At 36.0% G+C, this 11,174-nt stretch overlaps 3 protein-coding genes across 3 annotated transcripts; 2 read left to right on the top strand and 1 right to left on the bottom strand.

Annotated features, from left to right (window-relative positions):
* LOC121256622 (DNA-directed RNA polymerases I, II, and III subunit RPABC5) lies at positions 1-2,397 on the top strand. The gene is made up of 4 exons (XM_041157465.1): positions 1-157; positions 287-345; positions 1,962-2,056; positions 2,139-2,397. The coding sequence occupies exons 1-4, from the start codon at positions 122-124 to the stop codon at positions 2,162-2,164; spliced, it is 216 nt and encodes a 71-aa protein (XP_041013399.1). The 5' UTR covers positions 1-121; the 3' UTR covers positions 2,165-2,397.
* Positions 2,398-4,634: 2,237 nt separating this feature from the next.
* LOC121254071 lies at positions 4,635-6,033 on the top strand. Its single transcript, XM_041154034.1, has 4 exons — positions 4,635-4,819; positions 5,094-5,199; positions 5,337-5,414; positions 5,779-6,033. Exons 1-4 carry the CDS (start codon positions 4,757-4,759, stop codon positions 5,829-5,831), a joined length of 300 nt encoding a protein of 99 aa, XP_041009968.1. The 5' UTR covers positions 4,635-4,756; the 3' UTR covers positions 5,832-6,033.
* Positions 6,034-8,006: 1,973 nt separating this feature from the next.
* On the bottom strand, positions 8,007-10,193 carry LOC121254070 (axial regulator YABBY 4). The gene is made up of 6 exons (XM_041154033.1): positions 9,593-10,193; positions 9,364-9,501; positions 9,037-9,154; positions 8,886-8,934; positions 8,714-8,789; positions 8,007-8,529 (listed from the first exon to the last, which is right to left on the bottom strand). The coding sequence occupies exons 1-6, from the start codon at positions 9,674-9,676 to the stop codon at positions 8,431-8,433; spliced, it is 564 nt and encodes a 187-aa protein (XP_041009967.1). The 5' UTR covers positions 9,677-10,193; the 3' UTR covers positions 8,007-8,430.
* Between the last annotated feature and the right edge of the window lie 981 nt (positions 10,194-11,174).

The following is an 11,174-nucleotide window of genomic DNA, read 5'->3' as shown; positions in this document are numbered from 1 at the left end:
CTAACCGCCCCGAGTCGAAGCCCCACCCGTGTTAAAATACCTCTCTGAAACTTCTACAGCGAGAGAAAAAGTACAGACGGAGAGAGAACAGTGACTGCGTAGGAACCCTAGGCAATCAAAGATGATCATCCCAGTTCGTTGCTTTACCTGCGGAAAGGTACGCCTATGGTCCTCAATCACTTCAATTTAATTTGTAAAACCTATGTTTATGGCTAAGAAAAATACCGGAGCTTGCAGAATCTTTAACAATAGCTCGTCAACGTTAAATTTGGTCTGTGTTCTGTAGGTGATTGGTAACAAATGGGACACATATCTTGACCTTCTCCAGTCAGATTACTCCGAAGGGTGAGAAGCTCTTTACTTTATCTGTTCATGAATTTTTAGTATTTATTTTGTACATCAGTTGTATAATGTGGTCCTGTAATGGTATCCAAAATCGAGCTCATTCGTCTGCGTCGACTGTACGTTGAATGCTAAAAACATCTGTCTATAATGTAGTGTGCTTACTGGAAATTTATTTTTCTGTACTTGCTCAATTTTTGTCATGGTATGCTTCTGTTGGTCGGGAAAACGCACTTATTTTCCGATGATGCTGTTTTTTCACAATGCATTATCTCATTCTTCTTTTCACATCGAAGTTTTCAAATGTGTTCTTGTTCTCTAAAGTATGGGTGCAAAGTTTCTGCTTGAGTCACGTTTGATCCTATCTGGGCAATGTGTATATGTGAGTCTATAGGGTGGTTATTGTAAAAGTTTTTTTATGACATTGTAAATTACAATTTTGTTTTTGAAATTTTCTGCTCAAGATAATTAGGGAAAATTTTTAGGGGAGAAGGGCCTAAGGGTTTATAAGAATCACATTATAAAAGCGGATTTGAAAAGTATATTGTGCATTACCTGATAGGTGGGTATTCTGTTTTGGTTCTTGGACATTACGATAAATCTTGGCAAAATTTGATATTTGGACCTGCACAACATTATTAGGTGGCTGGTGCTCCAAGGAATGCTTTGTTCAATCAGGCTGGTTAGGCTTGTGTTATGCCCAGAAGCATAGTGGAGCTTTTTAACTCATGGAGAGGATTAGGCGGTAGTCCACAAGTCTCTGCAGTGTGGAAAATAATTCCAATATGTCTCATTTGGTGTATCTGGGATTCTGGAGGGAAGGAAATTAAATAAATTTTGAGGATCGGGAACAGAGGATAGAATAGCTCAAGTCTTTATTTTTCAAAAGTCTTCTTCACTGGACAGCATCCATAGGCTTTAATGGGCTCCTTATCCATGACTATCTTGTAACTCGTTCTCTTTCTAGCTAGATGCCTTCCTTATACGCATCTTATTGTACGCAGGATGCATCATTTAGCATTTTTTAATGAAAACCATTAGCACGCATGGTCAAATTCACAGTCTAATCTACAGCAACAGCTCTTGGTTTTACCAGCACTCTCCATCTTAATTGTGTGTTGACTTAAGAAAGGCCTTTGTGGGCGCAACCACCTCATGCTTGGTTTTTTCTGTTAGTTTCTATCAAATTTGAGAACAGGACACTATAAAAAGACTATAAAACATCCCCAATTATACACCAAACAGAGACTGTCCCAAACTATTGTTAAACAATGTTCTATCTGACATGCAGCACATGGTGCTTCATGCGGCATTATGGATAATCGAATTTGTAAAGTGTTTATTAAATTACATATGGATGATCTTCATCCTAATTCATAGATTAGATCCCACCAATTCCTCCCACTGCAAACAATACATTGCACTGGCTGCTGGAGACCAATTGAAATGTGGTAAATGTAATTGGCCGAGAGACATGCTTGATTAGAGTATTCAATTTTTGGAGCATGACCTTGATGGATTAGGGAGCCTTCTCTCACCTTTGTCTGAATATAAGTAAAACTTGAAGTAATTGTTATTACATGATGATATTGATTTCTGATAACCATTTTTTTTGGCAGAGATGCCCTCGATGCCTTGGGGTTGGTCCGTTATTGCTGTAGGCGAATGCTGATGACTCATGTTGACCTCATTGAGAAGCTTCTGAATTACAATAGTATCTCTCCTTATTTCTCAACAGTTCAGTTTAGGCAAATACTTATAGCTTTATGGTTGCTCACGTTTGCACTTTTTTGCAGCTTTGGAGAAGAACGAAAACAGTTGATGAATGGTTTATAACTTACAAGTGAGGAGTTGGTTCTACACAATGTCCTGTAAAATTTTTACCTGACTCTGTTATGTCTGTCCACCCTGTTTTGTTCTGCCAGATACAGGAGGAGAATTATGGAATGTGTTCGAGTAGACTATGTTTTTCATATAGCTTGCATCATGAATTGTCTTAGATATGTTTAAGTTATGAACCTACCTTCTAAAAGAAAAATTATGTTTGCCACTTGATATGGTTGTGCTTTCTGGCAAGTAATTGGATCTATTGACGTGAATTGTGAAATGGAGCCTATATATCTGCTGTGATCCAATGAGCATTTTGTTTTATATCAGTAAAATTGTTTCCTGATAAAGCTAGGCGAGAAGGCATTCTTCATGGTGCTGGTGACATTTATAGATTTCCTCCAGGTTTTTTTTTCCCAAATATTTTGATAAATCTCTGGTCAATTCAAACAATTATAAGTTACCCGCAGAATTTAGTCAGATGATAATTCCTTGAAGCAATCAACGTATCATGATTCATGACACTCTTTTCCTTTCTCTAAGCAACGTATATTTGAAAAAAAAAAAATGGTCTTTACACATGGGTCATGGAGAGAAAAATGGTCTGAGTTCTTTGGCTGGATGTTGGCTGCAGAATGCCAGAGATCACAAGTCCACCCCAAAATTAACATGTAACTGATCCCCAATATGGACGCAAAACTTAAAGAAATGCATAAAAAAGAAGAGTGGTTTGGACCCGTGATTACTGATTATAATTGATTGGTAAGCACAAATGTTTAAGTTGGGCAAATGGTGGCCATATGTTTTGGAAACGGCAAGTCAAAGAGTAGAGAAAAAGTTGCTTTTAATAATGTGGTCAGTAATGGTGGTTTACGTTATGTTAGACGTGTCGTAGACTGCCACTTTATATTGGGCCCGTGCCGGTGGTTGGATAATGATGGCCACCACATAATAATCCATGCAAGAGTCAAATGGCATCATCCTCTCATGCATGCTCTTATATATCTTGATACAACTATTTCTCTTATGTAAATATATTAATGACTTTGCGTTTGGTGCAAATTAACCTCAAATTGGAAGACACGTACGGAAAGTAGGGCCCCGGGCAGCTGGCTCTGGTTTCGCAGCCTAGCTAGGCATTCCTTTGATTGGTGAGATCATTCCTGCCCGTACACTCAAATCACTAATTAAATTGATTACACTGAAATCGGGTCAGATTTAGATTTTTTTTAATATTTAAACACCTAACTCTCAAATCATTAAATTCATCTCAACTTAAAACTTTTTTACATGTAAGACCCATAATATTTTTCAACTCAACACCTCTTTACATTTAGGACCTGTCATTTTTTTCAACTTCTCATAAATACATATAAACTTATCTTAACATCTAAACACATATAAACTCATGTTAAATAGATTCTATAGAATTTATTCCATCATATCAATTCACTACTATTTATAAAAAAATTCAACTCAATTCAATTCAAGAAAATATATAGCTCATCATGTATTCCCTAACGAGAAACTGAAAATATTACAAGATCATGTAATTATCCAAGTCAATATAGCTAGCTAGCCGCGGAAAAGCGTTAGGGTCACATGATGAGAATACTAGCTAGCGGCCACGTATATTATATATAGAGAGAAATTCTTTTGTTTTCACAAAAATAAATTTACAAGTTTGACATGTTTTTTTATATAATAAGACGTTAAATTGTAAAATATTACTTTTTATTATAAATTATATTTAATATATCACATTAAACTATAAATTTAGTTTTGTAAGACCTCATGCAAGCACTGCTCTAGTAGATATTATATATATAGATTGGTCTAAGTCAGTACTGTAAGTGGTTGAAGGCAAACTAACTTTCTACTTTCATTAAAGACTAGACGGATCGATCGATCGAAGCCTCGAATTAATTACTCTCTGCGCTTTGATCAGCTGGTGCAAAAATGCACGACGTGGCAGATATCTGAACACTTAAGGATCTCCACAATCGAATGGTTAATAAGGATCGACTTTAATTAATGACTGCAGAGGGTCTTTTTTCCTTGCTGCCCAGCTCGATCGTTACATCAAGATCAGGCTGCCCTCCGAGTCGTCTGAGCATGCACCAATATTGTTGCCTAGGGGGACCAGTACTGACATATATATATATTCATGGCTCTTCGAAGAATGTAGGTCCCGGAAATGGGCAGCCAATGGGTGCACTTCGAGCGGCCATGGGCTTGGCCACCTAGCTAGCTTGCTAGGTGTTATAATCTAAACCAAAGTTTTCAATCTGATGCCCCCTGGCCATTTGTTGATCTCTTATCTTTTCGAAGATGAGGTGAGTCTATGGTTTGGATGTCTTGTGCCCTTTTGGCCCTTCACTTAGATATCTGTGGATAACAAGAATACTGTCTTTTTTTCCTATTATATAAGCCATGCACGCACCAAATATCTTCTATGGATCGATCGATCGATCTCTTATACGGCCTTGCACTTCTTTGCAATATCATTTGTTTGCTTTCTCGATCGTTGATCGTTTCTCGATCTCGTAGCTAATTTCATCGTTTTGTCCACTTATACTCAACAGAAATGTACCTTAACCCTCACTTCTACCCTTGTTTGCATTGCCAACCGCACAGCTACATTAGAATGGTTAGTCAATGATCTCTCTCTCTCTCTCTCTCTCTCATGGGTTAATGGGTAGTACATGAGTACTGCGCATGCAATTTGAATAAAATTATAGGTACACACGCATGAAAGGTTGATCAGTACGTAGAATCTTTGCTTTGTCTGTACATCATATATATGTTAGATATACGTACGAATGGGCTTGAGTTCATTCATAAATAGCGAAATTTGGATTTAAGTGCATGATGATCATGATCTGGAGAGTCGGAGACTCTGGTTTTTGCATGGGTAAAAACAGGTTCAACATCTTATAGAAAGATGCCTTCTCCTTCACATGAGTAGAGACCAATGCATAAAAGCGCTAGCAGAGCACGCAAGCATTAGGCCACTGGTCACACTTACAGGTCCTCTCTCTCTCTCTCTCTCTCTCTCTCTCTCTCTCTCTGAAAATAGAAATTATAATTTTATGTGCAAATGCACGTGCACCTTATAGCTGCTGCTTATCATGTCCTGCGAATCATTCATGCATGCCTGCCTGCAGTGTGGAGGGAGCTACAAAAAGAGAATAAAGACTTCTTTCGAGCATATTTTCATGTCACTTCTTCGAGACCCTTACCGAGTAAGACCCTCATCATGTGCTTTTTCATATATTTTGTGTGCATGCTTGCATTCAATATATATTAGATCATAGTCTGAAAACTCGACAAATTTTGCGTCTGTTGTGTACTACTACTTACGAAGCTTTTTTGCTGGATACATGACTATGACTCGTGTGTGTGTGTGTGTGTGTGTGTGTGTGTTCAATTATTACTGCCGATGCTTGATGGATATTTGGACTTTATCCCTTTTATATCAATATTTTTTATTCCATCATCATCAGTTAAATTGCTTGGGTATTACCTAATTTAACCATAGCTAGCTTGGTTGACAATATATATTTTCTCATATTGCAATGATATCATCAATATTATTTTGCTTTTCAGGTAGATATATTCAAAGGGAACCAAAGTTAGCAAGAAGGAGACAATGGCATTAGCTATATTAAAGATAAAATGAATGGGAAGATAAGACGATGATCATAAACTCAGAAGTTTAGCAACAATTAATTATGTTATGGGGTCTTTGATTGATGAATCCCTAGCTAGCTAGCTAGGTTAATGTAATAATATTTATGTTTAATTTCTTGATAACTTGGGATTTTGGAAGCTAGATATATAGGATATCTTATGATGAAGCAAGTCATACATTTTTCGTGAAAAATAACTAGCTGGAGGCCGATCTCCTCTATTTCACTTGAAATGGGTACCATCCATCTTGTACCTCGCGAAACATAGTGTCCCACTTTGTTTTGGCTCTTTAATTCGAGCTTAATAAATAATCAGAGGAAAATGCCAAATTAACCACTTTATTAGTTATAATTAATGTGTTAATTTGCTAAACAAGCTGGTCTCAGGTCATGATGTGATCTCTAACATGAGTCCCATAATGCCATTCTTTATTTACACCTCCATGAACCATCACAAGGGAAAAAAAAAAAAATAGAAATATTTTAGTTACAAAGAGATCACACAAAAATAAACACATAAATTGATCACATGGCTTGATATAGTATGACGTTTGGTTGTAAAGTTATTTTTATTGTAAAACAGATTTAACTTATCATATAAAACGATGTCAGTTTGTGAGTTTATTTTGTAGGATCTCTTTGTAACTAGGGGTGTAACCGGTCTGATTTGGACAAATTTTAGAACCAACTAATATACATCGATTTTAGAAATTTAAGAATCGATATGGACCGATTCATCACCGAAACTGGAACTTTCGATTTTTCCAGTTCAATCTGATTCGATTTTCTAGTTTACCGTTTACATGTGTGACACTACATAAGTTGAGACTTGAGAACCGGTTCCTCTAATCCTTGTTCTGCATAAGTTTATTATTTACCCGTGTGGCACTACATAAAATTTTATGTTATATTAATTAATGTTATAAAATTAAAATTTATATGTTACATCAAATGTAATATTAAAAATTATAAAATTAATTTTTTGTTATATCAAATTTTATATTAAAATTTATAAGATTCATTTTATGTTATATCAAATGTTATATTAGTTTTATGTTATAAGATTAATAGATATGAATAATAAAATTAAAATTTCATGTTATATTTTCTATACAATATAACAAATTAAAATACATATATATCGATCAGTTCGGTTCAAACTAATTTTCAAAATATAAAAATTGATTTACCAAATCGGTTTCGATTCTTAAAAATCGATATTGGACCGGACCGATCTGATTGGTCCAACCGATTTTTCAATTTTTCTTACATGCTTCTAAAAAAAAATAAATAATAAAAAAAAACCTTGCTATTTAGGACATGAAAAGAGACCAATCGATTAATCCTAGAAGATTTTTGTTTTTTATTTTCTCACTCAATCAATGAATGGGTAACTAGTCTTGTACAGCTTGCAGTGAAAACCTCATTCCCAAGAGCATCTGCCAGACGACCTCTCTAATTGAGGCATATATTGGTAATCCCAACACCAACCCAGAAATAGAAACACATACGACTAGCTTTCTTTTCACCCAAAGGGTGTCACTGCCCATGTGGCCTCTCCGGCCCTGATCGGGGCCTTAATTTTATTTCACCAAAACGCTTTGGACCTGCAAATTTTTTTTATAGCAGAAAGTCACGCACCACTGCTGAAATCATTTCAATGGCTTGATTTCAGCGGCTGGCATCCATCAATTCTACAAAGACGTACGTATAGTAACTAGCTAGGCTTCATGAAGGCCTTGCCATGTTAGAATTCCCTAAAACTAAGGCCGACGACGTTGCCTCGTAAATATGATATAGATTTATGGACGGAACCACATGCCAGAAAGTGACCACCACCTTCGTAATATTCAAAAAGTTTGGATGAGTATGTAATATATACGTACGTACGCGGACTCATATTACATATAAAATTTAAGATCATCATGTGTAAAGTCTTCTACAAAAATTTACACCAAACGTGCAGGTTTTGGAACAATACAAATAATTTTCCTTGCCACGTCATCCTTAGCACACAAGAAAACGCGTACAGACAGACATGGATGTTGTTCATCATGAGATGATCATGAGAACTTGATGCATGCCAACGTGCGTACGTACCTCTTCCAAATATGGAGATATGAAAAAATGGAACCAAAAGCCATAACCAAAAGAAATATTCCAAACAAAATTCGGGATTTCATATTGATCATCAGCAGATCATCTCCATGAATATATATGCATGGTGATCATACCTTCCTCCAAATCATGACAAATTGAAAGCTAAACAAAATGTTCCTTGAAATTAATGATATACATACGAAACCTTAAAATTGATGGCGCCTGGTTATATTAAAAGATCGAAACATCTGTTTTTAACCTCCAACATGCGATCTGATCGTGATGCATGATTGATCATGACATATCATCATAACATGATGTTATAACAAACCCTATATTACAACCGATTTAATTTGCTCAGAAGAAAAAGTTGACCAATATCGGCAGTCCTCGATCGTGAATAAAGTGGGAAGAAACTGCTGATGATCATGATATTCGATGAGTTGAAGTGCTCTTTACCTCATGGACCTCATGATCGAGAGTCCCAATTTATAGCCATGTTTTCCTCAGTACTCTGACTATAGTGATCTTCATCTGCTTTGGACTGAAATGCAGGGCAATGAGCCCACTGATCAAAATAGTTTAACATGTCCAGCAATTAGTTTAAACCCAGGCCATTTGAAATTCAATTTTTCTTTGCATTTTTTTTTCTTCAGTTTCAATATCATGTTATACAATATATATATATATATATATATATATATATATATATATATAGATAAACCGCAGTTCTTGGTTGATCTAGAGCATACATTTTTGGCAGCTGTGCTGAAAGCTTCCTTGTGAGCCATGTTTGGATTCTCAGCCTTAAGCCTCTTGATCTCCTCTCTGTTACAATTTAATATTCATTACTCAAAGGCACCATATGTATAATGTTTGAGCTAAACTAGAGGAGTAAATTAAATTTAAAGATGAAAATCTTACTTAATGAAGCGGTTATAGGCTGATGGAGCTCGTTGTCTCTTCTCAGGGGCTGTACGTACAGAATCCAATCCAAATAGAATCTCTTAATTAGTTTTTCATCATTTTCAACTATATAAGAAAATAAGAAAAAAAAAAAAATGAAGGGCCTTACGTTTGTTAACGATGTGATTCCCGGAGATTACATCCTCTTCCTCATGGTCAGAAGAGGCCACCATGGATGGGCTGCGCCGGTCCAAGACCTTCTGTGCATCATTTTCCTCTGGATTTGGCTGCAAATTAGCAGTTCTCACATGAAAATGAGTACTTATTTAGACCCTGAGACAACGGATATATAGTCGAAACAATCAAAGAAAGACCGTAGACAGTGATATATATTGAGGGTACTATGGTACAGACATGTCGTTCTTAAAGTTGGATCTAATAATAAAGAAACAGTCACAAGGAATGAAGAACTCAAGCAATCACTAATATTATATACCTCTTCATGGTTGAAAGCTGAGGTTAAAAGATGGAGAGGTAAGAAAGAAGCATTGGTCATGTTGACAGAGAGGAGGCTTGTGCAGTGGCCGCATCTCACTGTTACCACCACGGACAAGCTGCTACATGGCACACTTACCTGCATTATATATAGACAGATGAATAGAAAGAAAAATGAAAGGGAAGGTGAAAGAAGGCGGAAACTAGAAGAAGTGTATATTTGTATGTACCAGTAAAATGGTCGTGCAGAAACCACATTGCACGTAACATATCTGTTCCGAAAGATCAAAGAGATGATTGAGAACTGATGACATCTTCTATGCTTGGTGGGGAGTGTGTATATGTTTTTGTCTTGTGTGTGTGCGGAGAGAGAGAGAGAGAGGACCTGAAATTGTTTGGTCAGATGAAACAGGGAGATCATTTATAGATGTTAGAGGACGCTCAGCTCACAAGGAAAGATTATCTTTCTTTCATGATTGTTTATCCTCGGTACAAGACTGTTAATTGTCGTTAATTATTGGTCAAAAGGCAGGTACTTGCATAGAATGACAAGGTGGGAAGATCATCAGTACATATATGTTTAATCATTTCAGAATGTTTTTGGGTCCCTAAACCAAATTACACTCACACCCCTGACCTGTTGAAATTCTCGGTCTTGCCATTTTTTTTCCCCCCCTAGAAATTATCAGTGGGAAACTTCTACTTCTGAGGTTGCAGAGGTTCAAAGTTCAATGGCAGTAGGTAATTGACTACAGTGCTTGTTTGTTTCATGTGTTGTTGTCTCTTTTAATACTAACCCTCCTTTCTCTCTCTCATTTCAGACCTCTCTCTGCATCACATGAAGTGTAACTGCAGAGACTTTTACTATGTTAGAGGGAAGGGGAAGTTTCCAGAAGGGTGCATGCAGAAGGAAAATGGCATCTTAGGATTTGTCTTTCCTGAAAGAAAGCAAATTTAATTGACAATGACGAAGGGATCACTCCCATTTTCTGTGCTCTCTTTGTTTATGTCACTTCCCATTTCTTTATTTTTCAGTTGTAGCCAGGTTTGGTTTTTAATGCCAATATCTACTTATCATTTTCATTCACAACCACTTTACTGTGTTTTTGACTTTCACCCATGTGCTTGCACATGAATTCTAGCTCAAGGATCCTCCTCCTTGAATCAAATGTCAAATCTGAGGAAACGAAGTTCAAAATAACTTTGATTCAAAGAATGATGCGTGATTGCATAAATTCCTCACAATGAAAGCACTGCTCTGAATCTATTATCATGTGGATCGATTGAAAAAAAGAGTCAGAAAAATGATATTATTTTACACATGCAACTAGAATGGGCAACCTGGACCTTGTCCTATTATCTAGTATATGGAGAACTGATTCTGACAAATATTGAATTTATGACGGCCCCTGGAACAAAATTAATATCATTTCATGTGATGGTGGCCGGTAGGAATCAATACTAAGGGTTGGTTTGCATTCAGGAACCATCTTACTTTATTTAGATGGTAAAATAAAATGAGATAATTTTAAATGAGTTGAATAAAATATTATTTTTTAATATTATTATTATGATGATAGAAATTTAAAAAAATTATAATGATGAAATCAGTTGAGATGTGATGAGATGAAATACTTTCACTATCCAAACAGAAGCTTAGTATTCATTCCTACCCAATTAAAAAATAATACTCTAATAATATTTTATTTAATTTTTAATTTTTAACTTTCATCTAAATTCATCTTATCACATCTCACTATCTAAACTGAGCCTTAAGAGACAATGAAACTTTGTTCTCCCTCTCCCAGCATT

This window comes from Juglans microcarpa x Juglans regia, chromosome 3D, assembly GCF_004785595.1.
Source record: "Juglans microcarpa x Juglans regia isolate MS1-56 chromosome 3D, Jm3101_v1.0, whole genome shotgun sequence".
Taxonomy (NCBI): Eukaryota; Viridiplantae; Streptophyta; class Magnoliopsida; order Fagales; family Juglandaceae; genus Juglans; species Juglans microcarpa x Juglans regia.
This window is presented reverse-complemented; position numbering and strand designations above follow the sequence as displayed.

Excerpts from the sequence above, each read along its gene's own strand:
- LOC121256622 (XM_041157465.1), top strand. The coding sequence starts at position 122 with ATGATCATCCCAGTTCGTTGCTTTACCTGCGGAAAG. Across the intron at positions 346-1,961 it reads CAGTCAGATTACTCCGAAGG|AGATGCCCTCGATGCCTTGG; the intron begins GTGAGAAGCTCT and ends TTTTTTTGGCAG. Across the intron at positions 2,057-2,138 it reads GAAGCTTCTGAATTACAATA|CTTTGGAGAAGAACGAAAAC; the intron begins GTATCTCTCCTT and ends ACTTTTTTGCAG.
- LOC121254071 (XM_041154034.1), top strand. The coding sequence starts at position 4,757 with ATGTACCTTAACCCTCACTTCTACCCTTGTTTGCATTGCCAACCGCAC. Across the intron at positions 4,820-5,093 it reads CGCACAGCTACATTAGAATG|GTTCAACATCTTATAGAAAG; the intron begins GTTAGTCAATGA and ends GGGTAAAAACAG. Across the intron at positions 5,415-5,778 it reads TTCTTCGAGACCCTTACCGA|GTAGATATATTCAAAGGGAA; the intron begins GTAAGACCCTCA and ends TTTGCTTTTCAG.
- LOC121254070 (XM_041154033.1), bottom strand. The coding sequence starts at position 9,676 with ATGTCATCAGTTCTCAATCATCTCTTTGATCTTTCGGAACAGATATGT. Across the intron at positions 8,790-8,885 it reads GCCTATAACCGCTTCATTAA|AGAGGAGATCAAGAGGCTTA; the intron begins GTAAGATTTTCA and ends AAATTGTAACAG. Across the intron at positions 8,530-8,713 it reads TCAGCACAGCTGCCAAAAAT|TGGGCTCATTGCCCTGCATT; the intron begins GTATGCTCTAGA and ends TATTTTGATCAG.